Source organism: Anomalospiza imberbis, chromosome 1, assembly GCF_031753505.1.
Source record: "Anomalospiza imberbis isolate Cuckoo-Finch-1a 21T00152 chromosome 1, ASM3175350v1, whole genome shotgun sequence".
NCBI lineage: Eukaryota > Metazoa > Chordata > Aves > Passeriformes > Viduidae > Anomalospiza > Anomalospiza imberbis.
The window spans coordinates 19564429-19587900 of NC_089681.1; the positions used below are offsets into that span (position 1 = coordinate 19564429).

Here is a 23472-nt window from a genome sequence, read left to right on the forward strand (position 1 = left end):
GGAACCTTACCGAAATAGGTTCTGGTTTGAGCAGGAGGTCCCTTTCAACATAAAACATAACAATTCTATAGTTTTATTCTCAGTTCTAAAGTGATCATGGTAACTTGATCAAGTTTGAATAAAACATTTATAAAGAATAAGCTTCAGACCTGACATAAGCATTCAGATATTTTTGTTGAGAACATGGCCCGGCTACATACCATTTCATAGGTTCATTGGAGTAACTGGGCTTTAAACCAAAAAATAATTAGATCTCACACTTAAAAAAGTATTGGACATTCATATGTAGAATTCCTCACAGCACAAAGGACAAATTTAAAATCTAAAACTAAATTTCCTTTCACTTCTTAAAATCTGCAAAGATGATGAGGGAATATCTGGGAAAAATATACATCTTTCCTCCTTAAGAACAGCACTAATTCACTGTAGTATGAGTATGTGTGTGTCCAGATATTTGGGCATAAACTGCACTTCATTGTTTTTTTCATTCAATGTGAAATCAGCAAAGGGATTCTTGTTTTCGTCGATTCTACAGGCATGCAGACAACCTTGCTAACATGCACATTTAATGGCAAAGACACTTGTTTCATTTTTACATTTAAACTTCAGGTTTTAATGGCATTAGGAAAGCAAGAGGAAAATTAGCATCCCCAGAGCTGTTCATCTGATTTGCTTTCTCTCACCACAACGGCAAGAAATGGAAGGAGCAAGATTAAAGCCCAGGGTATGGATATCATTTTAGAGCTATTCATATACAGAGAAGCTAAATGATCATACCTCAGCTGTACACGCCTATTGCAACTCGTGTTTCACTTCCCAAATATACTGGGTTTAAAGCAGAGCAGACTGCAGTTTTGATAACATCTGCTACAACAAATAACAGGAAAAAAAAGAGTGTGAAGTCTGATGAATGTTTAAAGAGAACATTTTTTATGGATCAGCTAAATCTTTTCTGCTTTTTAATTAAAAGTAAAGAAAATGGAACTTAATTATCCTGTAAAGATTAGCTTGTGGGCATCTTCCTGTAAATTACTTCTAATTGAAAGCAAATTGTCAAGTGACATTCAAAGTACTGTCCTTTAAAACACAGCTGTTCTATTGCTGATTTCAGTACATTACAGTGCTTTCTTGTTACAGTAAGGCATATTTGAATATTTTAACAATTTGACTGGTTTTGTATGGATTTCCATTTAGTATATCTTAATTACATTCCCTCCTCCAAAAATCAGAACTGGTTTTGTATGGATTTCTATTTAGTATATCTCAATCACATTCCTGTCCCCAAAAATCAGAAGAAATATTAGCTACCTTTTTGTACCAAATATCCTAAAGCCATCTCTCTCCACTTTTTATTTTGAAGCTCATTGGTTAATCCCTGATTAGCATATGGCATGGGTAACTGGCTAGTAGCCTGCTACCTGAACCATTCATACCTCCCATTCAGGAGCCAACGCCTTAGCAGAAACATTTTAAATATTTAAAGCAACTTCAAGTAGTTTCACTGTATCAAATACAAACAAAGTTCACAATCTTTTTCTTTCAGCTGTTTACAAATTCTTGGGATGGTATTTTATATAGTTTCATAGTAAAACATTATCAAATAGCAAGATAAAACTATGGTACAATAATACAAATTTACCAAATATATTCAATTGCTTTGATAAACCACTTAAATGCGACTTATCATTCCACTTAGAACTGTAATCTCAACCCAAAAACTTGTTACTGCCTTTTATTAGATCTTCCTTAAAACAGCAAGATTTCATTTGGATGGATTAGGTTTCAGCCTTCTCCTACTCCAGAAAAAGGTAATTTTATCCTACAATCATAAAGCCAAAAATAAACAGATGAATTTCACATTTCTACAAAAAATTGCCATAGCATTGGGCATTTCTAGTATGACCCTTCAGTTTTACAAGCTTTATTTTCTCCCAGACTCTGAATTTACACACTTCTCTGCAGCAATGAAATAGATTCTTAAAACTTTTCTTATCAAAAAGTAGTGCTTTCACAGCATTAGGCTTGAAAAGTATGACTATAGCTGAGAGGTCATTTAAGAAGGCAACGTGTTTGGACACATTTGTTTTAGACAGCAAGTACGTTTGCATATCAGAGCTGTGACATGACCAATTGCACGGCTCACCAGCACACAGCTGGTGGTGGGCTTGAATCTCCAGACACCGGACAGGGTGAGCTAGAAATGACTGCTCAGGGTACCACTTGTTTTTTTCTCAGAACTAACTACACATACAGCTTAGCCATTTTATAAGGAAATAGTGGTATCCCTGGGATATCCCTACTGCTTGTGAACTCTTCACAATGTTTTCTTTCCTCGTTTTATCTCCAAAATATATGGCAAATGCATTGTGGCTCTCAGTCAAATTCAGATTCATGTGTGCTTCAGAGGGGTTAATGTTTGCCATACTAGAAAGGTATTTATAAAGATGCTATGTCATCACCAGACTGGGGAGAAATTACTTACTTCTCTTATTTAGTATATAGTTGTAAATATTAATCTAAAATAATAAGAATAATTTTAAAGCATGATTTTAATAAGATCTTAATTCTATCTGAATTCAGTATCTTTGGTTTCCTATCAGGCTATCGGGTATCTGAACTACTTAGTAAAAACTATTTAAAAAAAAGTAAAAACCAGGCAGGAAAATTTTTGTTGGTTTTTGTTTCTCTTCCCCAACTTTAATGTGGTATTTATTTTATACCACTTTAAGCAAGAATGATATGGGAAAGAAAATTATCTTGCATTATGTCTTAAAGGAAAAGAGATGCACGGTTATTCTTATGTATTGTGGAAGTAAAATTAGAAAGATTATACCATATTCTGCATAAAATGCCCCGACATCCCTAGGACATAAAGAACATCCCCTGCTCACAAGCAGTGGTTTTCAATCTCATCTGCAGGTTGCACTTTAAGAACATCCCACATGATCAGCAGCTGGCGTCAGCTCCAAGAACGCAGCTAATGTCCTCACAAACATTACACACTGTAAGCTCTGCAGTAGCCATCTACTACAAGAAGACAAAGAACCATCAACTATTTTTTCTTTGATATTAAATTTCAAAATTTATGAAACAGCAAAATAGACTTGCAGCGATTCTAAAGAACACTGGAAATGGAAACCATTAAAAATTTGCGTAACACATTTAATACTTCCGTGAAATTACAACACTGGGAGAGTTAATTTGGACATGGACTAATTATTGAGGCTCCTTATTGCTTCTCATATCTGGATACAAACACATGTGCAACCTCAGCAGCCTCATCAATACTGTCTATGAGCTATGCCAATAGACTGCTCTGTAGGTTACTCAAATATATGCAGAAGAGAATACTGAAGCTGAGCCTACAAAGAATTAAAGATCATTCCTCTCCTAAAAAAATTCCTGAGAAGATCACCTCAACTTTATATTCCCTTCAGACATTCCTCCTTCAACGTCTCATTTTTTCCCTCCTTTCTCAATGTGATATCCAGACGGGCGCATCCAGTGCAGTGCACCAACAGTGCAGATAGAGGGAAGCAGAAGCTGAACTTCATTACTTTAACAACCAACATTTTTTTATGTATTAATTTATAAATGTCTTGTTTGTTTCCACAGTAATGTTCCACATAATCCTTCTGCAAGATTGCTGGCATTTACTTTTGTTCTGGCATCCATCATGAAGAGAAGACAGGAAACTGATAATGCACATTAAAGGCTCTCAGAAAGTTCATTGGAAGTCCCCCTGGGACCGCAGGTGAAGTATAGTTTCTTAAGAGACAATAAAACAAATATTAACAGAAAAACACCCCAAAAACCTCCAAACCAAACCAAAACCAAACAAAAAAACCCAAACAACAACAATAACAAAGCCACAAAAACCAAGCAAACAACATCAACAAAATCGACATACATGTCAAGAAAGATCAATGTGTCTGTTACTGAATCTCAGGTATGCCTGGCAAAAAAAGAGATTTAATAATTTTAAAAATAAACAAAAACATTTTGACAAATCATTCAAACCTCATTGAGGAGGGGAGGTATTAATAGAAGACTCCCCAAACATGTACCATCATTCAAAGTAGCACAGCAAACTGGTATATAAATGGTGCCAAATAGTGTGCATAACCATAGCCAAATGTGCCCCCAAAATCCTTGAAGAGTTTTCTTGCAAAAAATACAATTAACACAGGATTCAAATTTCATTTCTCTGTGATAAGCATGATGCATTTTAACACCGCTATCTAAACTTTTCCCAAGAGGCACACCATCCCTCTTCTATCATGGAAAAATGGAAATGCAAAATTTAAAACATTTTAAACTAAATTCTAACTTTAGGTTTTAGACTCATATGACAATTTTTCTACAAGTAAATTATATCTACTATGGAAAATTAGTTTACTTTTTTTATTACATTCAGGGGCAACAGTAAATTGCACAGTATAGCATCATTTTTCACACATGGATGCTTATACAGTGCAGGAGTAAGGAGCAGGTAAATCTTACAGATCTACCTCCCTAGTACTGACCCTTCCTTTTCATTGAAGATGACAAATTTATGGTTATTTCTTCCCTTTCCACAGGGGATTCTTTAGTGTGGATATAAATCCAACTATAAAAATATTAATAATTGTATTACTATCATTACAGTCATTATAATTCTTATACATTACTTGAATTACAATGCTATTTTAAGAACATTAACAGACTTATAAAATCATAAAATTATTTTTCTTCTTCCATGAAATGGAAACAGATTCGTTATGACATTACAGTTTTTCTAGAGTGATGTCACTGTGAGGAAGAATATCATTAGACATGAGTGGGTAGCCAGCTTGAACGTATCACAGGTCCTTAAGCCAAGCTGCAGGACTGACCTATGAGGTACAACAGACTTGGCCATACAGCTCCATCCACTGCTCCCATTTTTTCTGAAACAATTAAGGCCTTTGATCTCTGCAAAAAGCATCAGATTTTAAAAAGGCAGATTTTAAATATTTTCCACAGTTCCTCCTATCCAGACAACAAAAAGCTAGAAACCACAAGTAGAAGAAACACAGAGCTTCCAAAAGGTGAAGCAGTTCATTTCAACAAGTATAGTAGTTTTCATAAACAAAAGGTAGAAACTAAACCCAAGAACTTTCTTGGGTTCTGTGGATCTGGTCTTTCAGACAGTATTTCTGGTGTATCAATCCTTCCTAAGACACTGGTACAGCGCTAAGGAATGAGTAAGCCTTAAACACCTCTTTTCATTAAAGCCAGGTCATTGAAATCCCTGTATCATATCCAAAAATTCACTGATAAACAATTCCACATACAATTCTACTTCAGAACTAAAATGAAGCCTTCAAATTAGGGCATGTCTACTGAAATTTGGTATCCCACATATAACTAGGATATAAATACTAACAAACAAAATTACTCAAGATTCTGTAGTAGCAGGGGGAAGAGGGGGGGAAATCCCACCCAAATCAATTTCTAAATGCAATTAAGACATACAAAATCCTAAAACTTCTCTTAGTTTCTTCAGAGTAGGCTCTCCAGAATCCTCCATGTAGGCACAGTATTTACGACATGTCTAATTTTTTGATTTGAAAAATGGGAGATAAAATTGCTCATACACAAGGATGAGCTTCTTAAACTATGAGAATTCATGAGAAGATGTTTCCCTGTGGGACTGCATGCAAATGAGAATTTGAATATTTGAGAAAAAATTTATGTTAATTAGAATTATTAAATATATTCAAGCTTTATATATGGAAATATCAGTAAACTTTTTTATCCTGAAATACCTATCTCTTCAATTATTTTTAAATAACATTTTTCATCTGACTTTTATGCATGACATAGATACAGAGAAAAAACAGACCCCTTACATACATTCCAATATTTAAAATTCCACTTTTCTTTAAAAACTGAAAGACATTCATGTAATATTCTAGCATCTAAGATAGCTAATTCTTATCTGCATACTGATATTTACATCACTACATCATTATTATTATTATTATTATTAGGTGCCCAACACAATGTAACAACACAGCACAAACTATTGACTTGTTTGCTAAGTGATAATCTTTGCTACAGAAGAAAGCAAAAGCCCTCAAGTAAGATCTTCAACAAATAAAAACATATTGATATCAAATAAAATACAGGTACATGTTTTATTTTTCATATGTTCAGGTTGCTTGGTTTGGGGTTTTTTTTAACATGATCCATGATATCAGGATAGTCTCTATAAAAGCATAATGAATTTTAAGGTAGCATTAAATGGAATCTTCAATTGGATGGGTAGAGATAATCTGAAATTCACATTATCCTTCACAAATTCTTCTACTCTACAGAAACCTGGAATAGGCCATTACAAGAGATTTGTACCCAACAAATTCTTGCATTTTTGCATCTACTCCTACACTGTAGAGATTTTCCTATACCTATCTTCCAAGGACAAAAGGAGTAACAAGCTGCAGTATGGCTAGTTATGTACTAATTCTCAGACTTGAGGTTGAAACACTAGAATATGCCCCACATGAGCTGTGGGGGATCCTACTCTAACCTTCACAAATTGCCAAATAGAAAATACTTGTTTTCAGTGTTTCTTCCTTGATCATACCTCTTCATCACAAAGTAAAAATAAAAACCTAGCCATCTAAAATAAAAAAAAAAATTGATCAGAATTCTTCAATGTCAGTTTTGCAATACCTCTGGAAATTATTGAGAATTCAAGCCCATTAAAAAAAAAAAAAAGTATATGTGTTATACATGCTGCCTGAGCTACTACTAACTTCAAAAAGTTTGTATTATCATAATACCTTTAAATTAAGATTAGTGTCTGCTGTTTATGGTATCAAGTTTAAACATGTAAACCACTATTTAGACAGATACTCCCCATACCTTTGCTCACACAGACGGGCTGCCTTAAGAATATTCTTTTCAAAAATAGAAGTTTGCACATAATTCACCTCTCAGACTGGAGTATGACTCCTGGGCTATGTTAACAAACAGATGCACCCAGCACTCAAACAACCACATGGGAAGTCCTCCCCTCTTGGAAGATGGGTTTACATTCACAGACAAAATTTTATGTACTCCTTCTAGCAATGCAGAAATTTTGAGCTGTAAATATCAACAAGTAACTTCCCTTTAGAAAGATTTTAGGCAAAGAAAATCAGGACAAAATTTTAAGTTTCTTCATTTTATGACTAATTTAGAAAAAATCTTCAGGTTTTGTAATTATTTCTATTTTTTTCTTTTAAAAAAAGAAGTTGCTAGATTTATCTAAGTTCCTATATACTATGCTGACCAACAATTTAAACCTATTCCCAATATGTAAGCAGGTAACAATTGCAATCACAAACATTGCCTGCTATTGTTCTAAGTAATCACATAAAACAAAATGTAACTGACTTCTCCAAAGTCTGAGTTCCCTAAGCTTTCTCTATCTTCATGAGCACAGTAACTGACAGCTTAAGTAGGACATTTTAATATATAAGAACAGTGTTGAAAGACAAAAAAAAAAAAAAAACCACTTAGTAATTACACAAACTAACATGTCAGTAACTCCAAACTAACGTGCAGTAACCAGTCATCCTTCCATATAAGTAGGAACACATAAAACAGAAAAAAGTTCAAAATTGCTATCTACCTTGAAAGTATGAAGTGCTTGGAGCAGAAGGATCACATTAAAAAAGAATGAAAATAAATGTGCTCCACATCCCAGTGCGTTGTTCTGGGTTCCAGAGACTAAAATATATCCACAACACTCACAAGAAAAAAAAAGAAAAAAAAGAAAAAGAAAAAAAAAAAAAAACCACAAACAACAACAAACAAACCACAAAGGAATCCAAACAAACAAACAACCAACAAAAAAAAGCCCCCCAAAACCCATACACACTTCAGAGTTCTACACTGATCTGACTACTAGTCTGATTTTTGGGCGCCTGTTTGCAGATGTGGTAGAGTTATCAATCCAAGCAGACACACAATCCGGGTCCAATGTCACTTCTCCTCATTATGTTAATAGTTAATACATGCAAATGAAAACACTCTAGCAATTTGATTTCTTTGAAGATAGTTTGCATATTGTCTTAGCCATAATGACTGTACACTTCTCTCAGCCTCGATTTATGCAAGGGTAGTTTAGTTCATTTTTATCAGCTCAAGTTCATTTTGGCTGCTACTGGAATGTATGTGTGTGTTTCTTTTTTACCTTTCACCTAATTACCATTCAGGTACCATAAGCAGATTTTTCATGCTATTGGTGTTTTTCTTAATTAAGAAACAAATGAATTCTCCCTAGCAAAAAAAGATGGAACAACAGAGTAAGATGCCAGAGGCTGATGTTCTGCTTCTTAATTGAAGCTGCTTCATTGTTAGGTGTCTGTTATGAGGGGGCAGAAGTGTCAGGAATTTATTGTGAATAATATAAAATAAAAGAATAAATAGTACTTTAAAAATTACGAATGAATACAGAAATATATTTTTTACTGGCATAACTCAACTACACTGTTCTTCCTTCCTTTAGGAGAATAGGCTCTTTAAGTTTAAATTATTCTTCCCATTTGGAAAGCCCCAGGTTCTAATCCCAGCCCAGAGTGAATTTCTTTCTTTTTCCTTTGTCTATTATCTGCACCCCGCTTGTGTGCTCATGTTGTTCAATTAAGGAGGTACCTGAATTTACCAGTGAGAGTAATTTTGTTACTTTTCCTTCATCCTTTCAGCAAAATAAGTCTTTCTTGCTCTCTCTCACTCCCTCATCCCCTCCCACCCCATACCCCACGAGTCTCCATTTCTAAGTAATGTTTTTTGCTTCCCTTCAGGGCTAGGTTTACCCATGCACTAAAAACACCACCATCACTAACAATGTTAAGAAATTCAGGGCAGTATGCTAGTCAGGACAATATTCTTCCACTGTAGTTTTAGAACTTGTAAGCATCAAGGTCTTCCAGGAAAGTTTTATTCTTCTTTTAACACACTTAACATCTTCTTTGGACATCTTTTAGGGTCACATCACCCTAAACCACATGGCTTATGTCACAGGAGTAAATTGGGATTTGAACACTGATACTGAGAAATCATTTGGTCTTAGAGTTTGAAACTGCAACACATGATCAAACATCAGCATTAGCCCCACAGCATAAATGCAGAGACTACCACTAACAGCAGTTTGTAATAAGTATACAATAGTTGTGCAAAAAAACAGAAATCAAATATCTGACAAAGACTAAATCCTACCACTTCTTACGCACACAATCTCTATCTGTTTCAATAGGAATTATAGGAATGTAAGAACGACAAAATCAGTATCTCCCTGCACACTTAAGAAATTAACTCACTTTTCTATTCATTTTTCCATTAAGTTAAAGGAGAACTGCAGGAAAACAATAAAAACCAAAAATATTTTTAGTACAGTATTACCACAGATCAATTCTGAGATAATTCATATCACACTGAAATGAAGCACTGCATATTGTCTTGAAGACATAAAAATCAGTCTGTTACCAACTGAAACTGATCTACTATAGAAAATCATTCTATATTTTCTCCATCTGCTTTGATCCATGGTTTTGGACAAAAAAAAGTATATCAAGTTTATTTTCTGTTTAATCAATACAGATCATGCAAAGAGTTTCATCAATATGAATACTAAACTGATATACCTGTTGATGTAAACTATGTGTCATAAGGCAGTAATATTTTTATATATACATTTAAATGGCTACTATAAAAATGTGTGAGAAAGACTTTTTCCTCCCACTTCCTTCCTTTGCACATTAGCTGGAGGCTGATTTTTTTCTCTCAGCAGAGAAAGCTCGATCCAACACATAAAGAAATTTAATTTAACACTACGAGGTTTCTATTTATAAATCTTTCCTTTTCCAAAGAAAAACAGTACAATTTCAGCTTTTTTTCTTCTTAAAATATACAAAAGATGCCAAACATTATGAAGAAAGCAAAGATTCAGTTTTGTTCATTTTTCAACTGATTTTACATATGCAATTCTTTGAGCTTGACTGTTATTTGACAGCATTTTCCGTAAGACGGAAACGAAACCTCCTGTCAGTAGTTTAATTTCACACAGAACTGTGATCACCGCTCATAAGGGAAAAAAAACCACCTCTGCTGGTAGTCTCCATACAGCAAACAAAAAACCTCAGCTCTTCACCGACTGATCTCACTTTTTCTACATCTCTGCTGCAGTCTGAACTTCATTTTTCCTCTCAATCAGTCTCTGACCTCCTCACATGGTGTCCCTGCCAAATTCTTGGCATTGGAAGTGAGGGGGAAGAGGCCATACCATAAGCGTGTTGATAATGAGGAGATAGAAATAGAAAACCAGCTGGATTGTCCTAATAAAGTATGTCTGGGATTCAGAGACACAACAACTCCCTGTTCAGGTCACTGTTCAGCATTTTAACCCGTTGCATTCCAGACTGACCTTTCACTGATCTCCACTAATTCATTAAATTAACATTTAATATGAAATTGTACTTGAAAAATTCACTTTGATTTCAATGAAACCTATGACCTGCTTCCATCTAAATGTATTTTAATTATGTCATTTTCACCTGCAACATGCAAGTGACTCCTGAAAGAATTTTTGCTTATTGTTTTTCTCCTTTTCTGGTATCTTAAAATTGCCTATATTGTCATATTTGATCTCTGTTCTTTTGATGAAGTATGTCTTGGTTCACTGATGCAATTTAAGAGCTTTCTAAATCTCTAACATAAAAAAATTATTGTTTTCTCTTTACATAAATTATTAAGCACTGGACATAAAACTTAGTTCTAAGAAATCCCTATTTAAGCCGATTTGATTCCATCTTTAGAGTATTTATCTTTAACACACTCCAGGAGTTCCCTGCACTGTCCTCATATTCATTTATAGCAGTGATAAGGCCTTCAATGAGGACACAAATCAAGAAAGGAGGAAAATAAATGTTGTGGTTTTGGTTTTTCTTCTTAGTCACACTTCACATCTTTTCACAGAGCACTATCAAGCAAAAAGGGCAAAAACCCAATGCCATCAAAGTCATAAACAGGGTGGTCAAAAAGCGCTTTACTATTCAGTTTACTTGCTCTTCCTATATTCCTTCTCCAGAGACTGGTCACACAACACAACCATAGAATGCTATATACAACACACCTATGGAGGAGAATCCTCAATTTCTTGAAAATTTGCCACCATTTCCAGTATGGTATAGCTTCAGCATTTTTGCTGAAAAATTTTATTACTCATTTAGAAAAGTATTCTTAAATTATTTATAGAAATGGTGATTAAAGTTGTAATTTCCCAGCTGTTATGAGACAGCGGTACTATAGCTAACCTTAAAAAAATTACAAAACAAAACAAACCCTACTTGAAAAATGGCTAAGTTACCTTTAATATTTTCTAATGGGATTGTTTTTCACTCTGGGTATATTTTTCAAAAAAAGAAAACAATAACTACCTTGCAGACAATGAAACAAATTTATGTCTTACCACTTACCACTAACGAAGAAGATCCGACAAAACATTGATACGCAATTTTTAGAGAAGTATTTCATCTAAGCTAAGATGTAGAAATATGAAACAGAAATTATTGTTTCAGTAGTAGCCAGCAGAACACTGAGATCCCTATTTTATATTCATTTCTATTTATTAGCAACTTTGGAAAGTGCTTTGGAGGAAGTGGGATTATTAAAAAAGTATTTTTCCCAAATTTACCCTTTCCAAATTTACGCCATTTACCCATGACAATCACTAACTTCTCCCCATTTGCCTGGTGCAACAAGTGCGTGTATAAAGTCTATCCTGATTACTTCATATAGTGAATCCATGGAGGGCCACGTGGCACTACTTTTCCAGCAAATTATTAAATTATTGGCCTTTGGAATCAATAGGCAGACTGCTACATAGGCAGACCGACCAGCTATATATATATATATATATATATATATATAATATTTATTTGTTTCTTATGTATGTATGTATTTGTGAGAACATAAATGTCAAAGACTTATCAATCTCTTATTGGGCCTAGTTTTCATTATTAGAATCATGTGACTGAGGCAAGAGTTTCTGTCTTCCTTTTTTATTAAGAGGTATTTCTAACATTAGCAAGCTCTATTGTAGAGGTGAGTAAGGCTAAAGTAAACAAAAAACTGTTCTCCATCAGGAAAATAGGTCACAAATGTCCTGGGTTCTATTCCAGGCTTTACCAATACCTGCCTGATAAATAATTTCCAACCTCTGATTTAAAGTTTTGCCAAAAACTGAGTAATGATACTGATTGTTCTTCAAACAGGAAAAATCCAAAAGAAGCAAACTATTACTTACCAAATTTTAAGAGAACATGACAGAAGTACAAAGAAATCCCATACTGAAAAGCAACAAACTCTGTCTACAAATTCTACCTACAGTTACTCTCTATTACTAGCCAAGAGCACAAAAAATAACCTGTAAATGAGTCTCCATTAGTACAGGATATATGGCTTTGAGATTGCTACTTGGTAGTTTTCTTTTAACATCACAAAGGACCCAAGAAAAATGGAAACATGACACATGTAATCTTAAGAAATTTTTGGTCTATACACTATGGAATGTATCTTCTGTTACTCTGAGAAAATATAATTCCTATAGCAAGGTTACAAAGGTTGTATTTCAAAAGTGAGTCCGTCACTCACTAACCACTGTTTTACTGCAACAGAGATTAAGTAATTATTGTCAGATAAGTAACTTCCATCAGATATAAGGGATGAACCACACAGACAATCAAAATACAAAAAAAAAGGAATCTAAATACATATTTTCTGCTACATGCAGGTTATGACAGGCATAACACCTTTCCATGACATGAACTCACAATTAGAACAAACTGTGCATCATTAATGTGCAACACAAAATGGAATTCAAATATTCTTTCCATATACTTCACTAATAAAGTATTACTTTACACAAAATGCAGAAAACGTAACACACTCTCCTGAAGTTTCTCTAACAAGATGATTCATTGGCAACAAAACAGACAGAGGTGCCCACTGTTTTTCTTAACATTTTACATACAAATGCAATCACGTAAATCAAGTATCTAAATATGTATAATCTGTCAAAGTTGTCAACAATTATGCCTTACAGATTTTCAGTGTTCCTGTACATAGTACAAACAAGTTCTATGCTCTTTCTTCCCTCCCAAAAGAAGAAAGAAAAAGAAGGTAGGAAAAAAGGTATTATGATGTCCTAAATTCCCTGGATTCAGTAATTTATGTCTCTTTGCCAATGAATGAACAAACAATACTTCATTCTTCATGATACTTCCCCTTTTAGGAAGAGATTGAATTCACACCAATTTTTTGAGGCTTTCCTCATGTTTAACAGCTTTTAAGTCATCCACACAATACTGAAATCTAATACAAACAAGCAAGAATACAACATCAAATATTTAACATGCTACATGAAAACAATTACAAGCTAAAGCATAAAAATCAGGACTTTTTGTGAAAGCTTAAAAATAATAAAATAAAAACAAATTATCACATATGGGCAAAATATTGTTCTATGAATAGTTCAATCAGAGCTAAACTAACTCTTGTGTGAAAGCTCAGTTGCCATAAATACATTTTTTTTCAATCATATTTTGTTTCTCAAAAGGCTGAGAGAAAACATCATCACTCACTACTATGCAAAATTTTACCTCTGCCAGTCTCTGTATCTTTTCCTTGTAAAGGTAATTTACAGAAATTCAAAAACCTTCATTTACAGTTCTGTTTTATATTACTTCTATTAGCAAAATTATTCATGATCTCTATAAAATCAGTTCAGTTTTGCATAATATGCCTGGATTCTTTGTAATGTTATACTGTTATATATTCTGGTATATTATAAATTAGAGCTTCATAAAGAAAGCACTTAGGCATAAATTGAAGATACATGATCCATAAGGTGCAAAAAACCCCACAAGACTTGGCATTGGACATTTTTTTTTTGCTGTTTTAAGAAAGATTTGTCTGGGCGTAATAGCCTGTACAAAAATGCCTGGCATCTTAAAATCACTCAGAATGTAAAATATCTGATATGAATAAAAGAGAATCTGGTTTTGGCACAGCAGTTAAAAATTTCAAAACTTAGGATAACAACCTAGGGAAAATAAATTGTGTATTATTGTGCCTAACATTAGAACCAAAGACACAGAACTTATTTCCAGGACAAAAGTCCACAGCATTAGCAGCAGCTTAATAAAACAAGCATGGCAAACTCTTTGACTTTGGAGGTTTTATGGCAGCTCCTCCTTCACAATCTTGCTACAAAAAAAAAAAGTAAGATTTTAATCAGAAATTAAATATTTCTGCAGGTCTTCTGTAAGACAGAAAGGAAAAACTTCCAAGAGCTATACTAGCTATGGTAACACTGATGAACATGCAAGGTATATAATGCATTTATATTACACACACATGGAAATTTCCTATAAAAGGAGAAGAACAATATAACTTATCAACAGAAAAAGGCATGAAAGAATCTAAGAATTTAGATGCTACTCCTGACAGCACTAGTTAGGGCATCTTAACTGATGTCAGCAAGAGTTGTAGGTGTTGAGATTTAAAAAAAAAAAACCCGACAAACAATAACAAGAAAAATGCCCATGGATTGAAAAGTATGGACTGACCACATTAGGAAACCTAAAGCATAAGCTTCCATTTTTGTATTACAGAAATAGAGGTAATATTACCCAGAGTTTGTCTGTTTACAGGGGTTTAAGATACAGCATGCAAGACTACTCAAGAAATTTTAAAATAATTACTTCCTAATTTGAAGCTACTTATTTATGACTACTATTATCTTTATCCACGGTATGTTATTCTCTTCAAACAAAATAAGTGTATTTTATTCTAAATTGTTGCAATACGTCAATTTCAGCCTTAATTCACATTATTTCTCACATACATTGAAATACATATATTCATAAGTTTATTTAAATAAAAATGATTGTAACAGAATCTTTAAAAATATATTGTTTAAAGTAATTCTCAAGTTCACATTATTAGCCAAAACACTTCCATACATGTGGAAACACAAAACTTTCTATTTAGGCTGTAATTATTATTTTTAAGAGGTTTTTTTTTTCTTACATGACCTGTTACAAAGTTATTTAAACAATTTCTTGCAAATATGAAATGCCATTGAAGAATCATGTATTTATTTAGTGTTCAGCTCACCACACATAACAGTGAAGCCTCTAAGAAGATGCCAAATAATACCATCTGCATCTTGGTACTTTTAGTAAAAAGAACATCTGCCCACTAAGAAATTAATAAAGACTAGCAAACTGATTGCAAAGCATTTAAAAATGTTTTTCATATAACAAATCAATATTTTAATAATAAATGTGATTAGTCTTCACCCATTATTTTCTTAAGTTTTATAACATCCCTGCAAACAAAATTAATATCTATACACAACTCAGGACTCCAATATAAAGTATTTTGGAAGAATGTGGGACTAGATTAACATAAAATCATACCAAGTTAAATATAAAATACAAGCAAAAACTGCTATTATTTCCCTGATGGCACCACATCCATATTCTCAAATCATTTTTCTGTAAATGCAAAAGATTTGAAATTTACACGTAGCAAGAGTAACACACCAAATGGGGTTTTTTTCTCAATTGTTTTATAATGTAAAGGCCATAGCTTCAAACACAATGCTTTGACTTACAACTGATGTTGAAAACAAGTTTAGCCAAAAGTTGAGGCATAATAATGCCCTACCTTAAGCTGATCTTTCTTCACAGTGAAAACTTCTGAACAAAGAGTCAAGAACCTCAAAATGAATGTCAGACTGATCAGACCAGTCATAACAACCCCAAAGCACACTCCCACTAAAATGAGATTTTCTAAGATGCAGGATTAATCATAAAATTACAGTCTAGCTGGTCTAAGTAGCTGATTGTTACTCTTCATTTATAAGAACTATGGATCTTGAATATTTTGATAACATTAATTTGTCTCCCCTTTTTGATTTACCAACCCAAATTTTCCTCTTTGTATAACTAAATAGGTCTCAGTTGTATAGCCTAGAGGTATAAAATACCCAAAGAGTCAGCAAAGCAGGCTACCATCCTGGTCAGACCCAAGCACTATACTTTGAAGAAAACTCTAATAAAGCTCTCTTCATTTTTATTAAGCATATATCTTGAAATATTTCAGCACGAGATGTTTAAAAAATAACTAATTCTGTGATGCAAGATGTTTGTCAAAGAAACACACCTGAAAATCTAAACCCTATGTGCAAATGATCATAGGCTTTTACGGCTTATTTCAGACCATTTGTAGTAATGCTGTGAGAGATCAGCATAATAATGTATGAAAACTTAACACAGCTCTGACGCCAAATAGATGCACCACAATATAAATAATACTGGAGAAGCTCTTAAACAATTCCATAGTCTTGTTGTAAATCTGCACTCAAAATAATTCTCTAAGCCTTAAGTTCTGTGTTTTAAAACATGTCTTTAACATACACCTCAAAAGAGGTGTACAGAAATAGCCAGGATAAAACTGTGTATTTCTTGCAAAAGTTTTTTTGTTTAATTATTATTTCTTAAATGAAGCAAGTCACTAGAGATTAGACACAAAGAAAACAACCTTTCCTGAAATACAACTACTAATCACTGTTCAAATGACCACTAGTTCACCTGCACTGATCACTTATTACTGGTAACACTCCAGGTTACACTACAGGTTCTTTCATACTGCATTCCAGCTATACTATCAGCAATACAGCACCTTGCAGAATTCATCTTACTGATATTAAGTCAGCAGCATTAGCTAAGACCCAACTGTCCTTTGGAGATGTGACCCTTAAAACTCAGAGAAAAATGATACATTCTAAAGGATTTCTAGAGAGTATCAAACCGTCCAAAAAACTAAATTCAAATCCAAGCTGTCCAAATTCCAATTCTGTGGCAGTTGTACACATTTTTATGGCCGTCTTGAAAATCTTTTTCATTCCAAAGATATTATGTCTTGATTTTCATTTGCACATTTTCTCTCCTTCTGTGACGATAACAGAGTGCTAATTGTAAATGTGTTCTGAAAGAAATACACACAACCACAGAAATCTCCATAAACACTCGGGGGATCACGGTATGGTCATAGATAGATAAATTATCTCCAGTTCACGAAAACATACTTCACATACATTTAATTTAATTGTATTTAAGTATAAAATGCTAATTGTTCTTAATCTAGTGAAAAATACATACTGGTATAATTAAGGTACAATGTGCTATCCTCTACATAACGGGTCACAGAATCACAGTATTTCACAAACTGAAATTAATTTATCCACAGCGTTTCATTACAGTCTCTCAAAATATAAGTAACATAAAACGCATTGCAGCTGCAGTGAAAAATCTACTGTGGAAACCACATTTTCAAAGTCAGACTTTATAAATCATTTAATATAAATATAAACTATAGCTATAAACTATGATGCTTAAAGTAAATACAGAAATTGAACAGCAAAAATGTTTTTTCTCTAATTCACTAGTCCAAGAGGTATACTTCTGTTTTCCTTCCTTTCTCTCACAACTTAAAGTCTTTTGTATTTTTGTATTAATATTGACCAGATTACTTGGCCTTTCAATGGACCATGGAAAGTTATGTCTCGTAACTAAAGAAAACCTTAATCCAATACCCCACCTTGTGGGAACCCAGCACTGCCTGACACTGTACAGAAACTGACCTTTTTGTCCTTCAGACTTGCCTACCAGGCCCCATCTTCTATCGTAAAAGCCAAATCATCTGATCCCAAACTAACTGTCAACTGCTTGTGATGGTGGGGAAGCCAGACATCAATCAATCAGTTTTTATCAGAGCCACTCTTCGTTTTTCTGTTGTGCTCATCTTATCATCTGACCCAGTTGTAGCCCTGACTTCAGAAGCTTAAGTAACTTGATGACAAAATATGCGTCTGTTTGTCCAAGATGCACATTGTTAAGGAGTGTGCTTGTATTTTTAGCAACTAGCTAATATTTTTTCCAGATAAACTGTCAAATATTTGAGATTTTTTCCTCAGTTCTTAAGTTTCCTAGTGTTCACTGAAATATCACAATGCATTTTTGGAACAACTATCAAGCAAGTTCAGAGTTTTTTGGGTTTCTTTTTTAATAGAAATATATATGCATTTTTACTTAAAAAATTAGGCAGGTACCTTACTAACTTAAGCTATTTGGGAGCCAAGGGCTTCTCAGAGGTACTGCATCCTCTTCACATACACGCTGTTTTTCAATTGTACTTCAGTATTTTTCATGTGAATACAGATTATTGACGCATTAAAACTGCTCCAAAAATCAGTACTTCTATGGACATACCGATTTTCTCTTCTGCATCCTACAAAACCAGAGCATTTTGTCTACACTTGTTCTGAAATGGATGAAGTACAATTAGCAGATACAATACTCAAAAACCAATATGACTGAAAGCTTCCAAAAATGATCTGTTACTGGTTCCAAAAGCCTTTCATACATATTTATTAGTGAATTCTGTATCATGAGAGGGTGGGAGGGAGTGGAGACAGGTTTTTTGAGGGTTTTTTAGAAAATCTACTGCTACTTCAGCTTTGATAATTTTACCACTGGCTTCATTGGCTTAACAATTGTGTCCTACTTTGACGCATCAGTTACAGATGGTTCATTTTCTTTGCATAAAGCTGTATAAAATGTTTGATGAAAATCCTTGCTGCACTTTTTCAAAACTTCAGAGAAGGGATCTTTATTGCCATCTAATATGAAGCCTGAATTTGACAATGAAAAATGAAGGTATCTATAAAATATATACAAAATTTCAAGTAGATCTGACAATGTCCTTGCTATTTTTTTCACAATATCTTATAAATATTAACTTAAACATTCGATAATAAAAATAAAATCAAGTCTTAAATAGCAGGTTTCTAATGATGATCCCAATTACATGAGTAAAACACACCGCTCCTTTGAGGCTTGTGCTGCAACTACAGAAGTAAAAAATAATAGCACCCTGTACAGAATTTCTTGTCAGCCTAATGAATCCTTCCATGTATCACTGTAAAAATAATTTTCAAGATTATTCCATTTCAGCAAAGAAAATCTTTACAACAGACACACAGAAAGACTTCTCTCATCATATTTGAATCTATGAGGAATTTCTTATTTAACAGTAAAATTCATTGTATTCTCATTAAAAATCACTTTTCAATACTAATTGCAAGTATATTTAGAAAGTAATTATATTTTTCTATATAACTTTTGCCACGACACTTGACTTTTACTTCTCGGATAAAATGAAAAGGAACATGCATAGCAGAGGAGACAAAACACAAACCATGGAATTCTTTTGAACATAAAGAAAACACTTCATTTAAACTTAGTCTCTATTCTACTCTACATTCTAATTTTACATGCACCAAACTGTTAGATAACATTTGTGGTTGTGGGTATTTTTAAGCTTCTATCCTATAAACATTTCACATTTATTTTAAGTATTATCAACAGGACTGCTTCTATGAATGAAGTCAAAGATTGTATTCCTTAAGCTTCTTATACATTTATACCTTCCAAAAAAGCATTAGGTGGATAGGAAACCCAGTAACACAGGAAATGCTGTAGTATTTTACTGCAGTTAGAATCAGATCTTTAGTACTTGGAAAGGAAAAACGGAAAAGTGTAAAAATCAAGATTTTTATTGTCCTCTGCTATACTGAATCTAAGGTAAAAGGACCGAGTACAGTAAAAGCAGCATGTGACATGCAATTGTATCAGCTAATCATAGTCTGAAAGCTTCAGTTTCTGGAAGAATAAAGCAACATCACTCTAATTCACTAATGCAAGTGCAAAGACTAATGGATAAGAAGAGTTTATAAAGATATGTCAGAATAACTCACTAATTACTAAATCATTGTTATTTTTGATACTCTGTTACTAAATTATATTCACACTGTAAAATTATTGCACTTGAACAAACCTTGATTATAAAAGTTATATAAAACAATATGGTGGTAATCAAAAAATAAGAAAGTTTAAGGTCCCACTACAGCTTTATTTACACACTCACAGTTAAGAAATTGAATGAATATAAAAAAAAAAAAATGAAGAGAAAAATAAGCCTTGCACCCAATTAGCTCTATAAATATAAAAGGTTTCTGATGATAAATATATCACCACACTTACTAAATATGTTTTCAATTCCTAACTAGTTGTTGAAAACATTAAAAAAAATACTAGCATTTACAACGGGTGACAGTGTTACATAACACACTTCTTCAACACAGGAAACATGAGATATGAAAAATTAAAAGATAGATGGAAAATAATGAGGATAAAATATATTCAGCATCTGTAATAGGGAAAAGGGAACATTTTTTGGTTATTACAGTTTTTTAACTTATACAAACTAATTTCAACATTATGATTACACAAACAATATCAGGAGCTATTAAAATACACAGATGATTATATAATATTTATATCAAACTAGAACCCTTTTTCTTTTTCAGAAAGGAAAAGGCACCTGTGACAACTGCCTACATCTGCTACCAACTCATGATCTCACTACCCTTTCAAAGCATTAGATAAAACTGAATAATCAATGAGAAATGTCAATACCGAAAAGTGATTCCTTCTGCAGTGTAAGTTTTATGCAAGTGTTTGAGTTTTGGTTGGTTGGTTTATCTTGCAATTTTTATAAGAATTCTTCTACAATATTGGAAATGTACTGAATTGATCTCATTGCATTTGGGATTTCCTAAAACAATATTTAGCTTAATCAGGGAAACACACACACACTTTTTGTTACTTCACATGCTAGGAATGAAAAAGAATAAATAAGTATTATCCAGAAGGTAAGAATATTGGTACACTTCATCTATATACATCTTTATCTGTATTTCATCTCCAATAAAGAATGTCCTAAGGAACTATCAGAGAAATAAATACACACATACACTTACAAACAACCGGGTAAAAAAGTACACTTGTATCTCAAAGCAATCCTTGTGCTTGCAATCATTAAGTCTTTACATCCCTTCAAGTGAGATTTAACCACACTCTGAGTATACATAACAAAAATCTCAGGTCCATTGCCTAAGATGAGGACTTTTAAGAAGCACTTATTATATAAGAAGGGATCTTTGACATGATAAAATAGCATCATCAATATTCTATTGTCACAAACTCATAAGATAATTGTATCAACTTAGAAAACACAAAAATTGTAGCATTCAGATTTTCCATGATGGCTATTTGCCATTAATTCCAGAATGAATGAAATATCAATATTTTTTCTCTACACTTCTCAAACACTTTCTTAAAAATTCTCTAAAGGGAGAATGCATAATGAAGTCTCTTCTTTCTACTAATTCATAATCTATGTTTCAGTGCTATTTCTACAGTTACTAAGTGGAAGAAACCCTAACCATACATTGACTGGGAGAAGTAGTATTACTGCATACATGCCTACACAATTCCCATACTTTCACTTTAAATCCATTTGTCCAATGCACAAATTACTAAACTGTAAATAGCCTTGACTACACAATTCTCCTCTGCCATTGTGTCATCTCAAAAAGACAATCCAACAGTAATGGTAATGACACCCTCTCAGACAAGCCTGTGGGCATTAATATTTAAATCTTACCTATCCCTTGTGATTGGAATTCAGCCTCTATTCACAAACAAAAACTAAATCAATGTTCTTAGAGTTCAAACTAGATCCCTAAACAGTTTGCCACTCTCCATGCACAGATAAGATAAACTTTCTTTGACCCAAGAGATGAAGTTGCCATGACGATCAGAGAGTCCACTTTCTATATTGATATTTTGCTGATGTAACAACAAATAGAACCAGATCCTAGGGCTGATAATGGTGATTAATTAATACTAATATTGATCTCTACAAGCAAGAGACAAGGCTATTAACTTGAAGCCTGAAAAGTCAATTGTTACCTGTGGCAGAGATACTAGAAGCTGATTTTGAAACATAATAAACAAATGTGCTATCTTTATGCTAATACCTTTAAAGGGGTACATTGCTTTCTCAACCACAGTAATTTCACAACTTAAACCTTTTATTTCAGTTAAATCTTTTCATCTGCATCCAAAAGAGAGAAATGAACTTCAAGATTTCTAACAGAAGCTATACAAACTGGTATACACTGAATACGTGTAACATAAAGGACTAAAAGCGCTCTTACAGAATACAGCGCAAAGAAAGCTAAAGCCGACTTTTTTAGAGAATATATAATATACAAATCATAGGATTTTGAATAGAAATGCTGAACATATATTGATCTAGTAAGAAGCCTGTTTTGTCCCTCATTTGAATAGAAAAAAACTAATAAAAACCCACAGGTGAAAGCTTCACTGGGAAGATAACAACCTTGAAAGCATATCCATGCAAAAGGAAGTGGAATACTGGCTTCACCTAACATTTAATTTACAGACTATATTTAAATTAACTGCAATTACATCTTTGTGTTAGAGTGCTTGGCCACAACATAAAGCTGGGACATACACACTGTCAAAATACCTCGTCAAGAGTCTCTGGGATTCCTTCACCCTCTTTAGGCACATATTTTAAAAGTTTCATAAAAATCATATAATAAGAAAGAAAAAAGCTCCTCTCTTTCTTTATAAACAAAAGTCTTGTCCATCTTGTAATTTGCTCTAGTCATCTTACCATGCAAAGTAGATTATTTTCTTCTGGCTTAAGAAATGGTGCTTTGACCAAAAAACGGCTTTTACCAGTATGCTGTATGACCGTGCAGCAAGTTTTCCTATTAGTAAGTCACATCTGTAGTACTCATGAAGTATATGTTATGTTTAATGGAAATAATTGGCAATACTGATGGACAGTTTGGTTTTCTCCTTCCTTCATTAAACAGAGCCCTATATGTATCTTTAGTTATTCTACAGCTAACAAAAACAGGAAGGTAATTGCATTATTTTCTATCTCAGCCTAATTTCTTAAAAATATTTTAATTTTTATTAATGCATGATTGCAAATATACAGTGTGAGTATCCTGCACCATAAATATCAGTTGTTTGCAACAAATTAATACTCAGTCTCAGAAAATTAAAAAATCATCTTTCACAATTCATACACAAGAGGTACAGGCAGCTGCTTACCTACTCCTCTGCTTTGATTAAACTGAAACCATTTTAAGTGCCTTTAATGGGCTACAGTGCAATTTAAAGGAGAGTACAAAGTGAAACTCTGTCAGGGAAGAAAAATGTCTACTTTAAAAAAAAGAAAGATAGAAAATACTTTATTTTCTAGCCTACTTTAGCAATGACACATGTTAAAGCTATCTGTGGGTTGCATTTTGTTACTTTGGAATTTTATAGGAGAGGGCAAAACACAAAACCAGAGAGATTCTCACCTCTTAATTCTGTTTCTAAACCAAAAACCTACATATAAGCCTATTGGGTCTCAATGACAATGGATCAGTGTGCCTGTACA

At 33.3% G+C, this 23472-nt stretch overlaps 1 protein-coding gene and 1 long non-coding RNA gene across 5 annotated transcripts in view; one reads left to right on the forward strand and one right to left on the reverse strand.

Annotated features, from left to right (window-relative positions):
• The window catches only part of ZFPM2 (zinc finger protein, FOG family member 2), a 308184-nt gene that overhangs the window by 279603 nt on the left and 5109 nt on the right, over positions 1-23472 (reverse strand). Inside the window, exon 1 of one of the 4 annotated variants that reach the window (XM_068182965.1) lies at positions 10176-10297. The exons of 2 other annotated variants lie outside the window; for them this stretch is intronic. In XM_068182965.1, the coding sequence (XP_068039066.1) occupies positions 10176-10209 (34 nt within the window). In that variant the 5' untranslated portion in view covers positions 10210-10297. Of the gene's footprint in view, positions 1-10114; positions 10149-10175; positions 10298-23472 lie in introns of those variants that run through there. One more of the 4 variants, XM_068182968.1, reaches the window with a different exon arrangement.
• On the forward strand, positions 4847-6147 carry LOC137476062 (uncharacterized). Its single transcript, XR_011000237.1, has 2 exons — positions 4847-5116; positions 6015-6147. It is a non-coding gene; the product is annotated as an uncharacterized lncRNA (long non-coding RNA).